General features: G+C 68.8%; 1 protein-coding gene across 1 annotated transcript in view; it reads left to right on the forward strand.

The window, feature by feature from the left end:
• The window catches only part of QRFPR (pyroglutamylated RFamide peptide receptor), a 28561-nt gene that overhangs the window by 2002 nt on the left and 26312 nt on the right, over nt 1-247 (forward strand). Inside the window, exon 3 of the mRNA XM_015559398.1 lies at nt 6-224. Within this exon, the coding sequence (XP_015414884.1) occupies nt 6-224 (219 nt within the window). The remainder of the gene's footprint in view (nt 1-5; nt 225-247) is intronic.

The following is a 247-nucleotide window of genomic DNA, read 5'->3' on the forward strand; positions in this document are numbered from 1 at the left end:
GCTGCCGGGGCCCGCCCAGCTGGCCCTGGTGCTGGCCGGGGCGCTCATCTTCGCGCTGGCGCTCTTCGGCAACACGCTGGTGGTGTACGTGGTGGCCCGCAGCAAGGCCATGCGCACCGTCACCAACATCTTCATCTGCTCGCTGGCGCTCAGCGACCTGCTCATCGCCTTCTTCTGCATCCCGGTCACGACGCTGCAGAACGTCTCGGACACCTGGCTGGGGGGTGAGTCCGCCGCCCATCCGTCC

This window comes from Myotis davidii, unplaced genomic scaffold, assembly GCF_000327345.1.
Source record: "Myotis davidii unplaced genomic scaffold, ASM32734v1 scaffold834, whole genome shotgun sequence".
NCBI lineage: Eukaryota > Metazoa > Chordata > Mammalia > Chiroptera > Vespertilionidae > Myotis > Myotis davidii.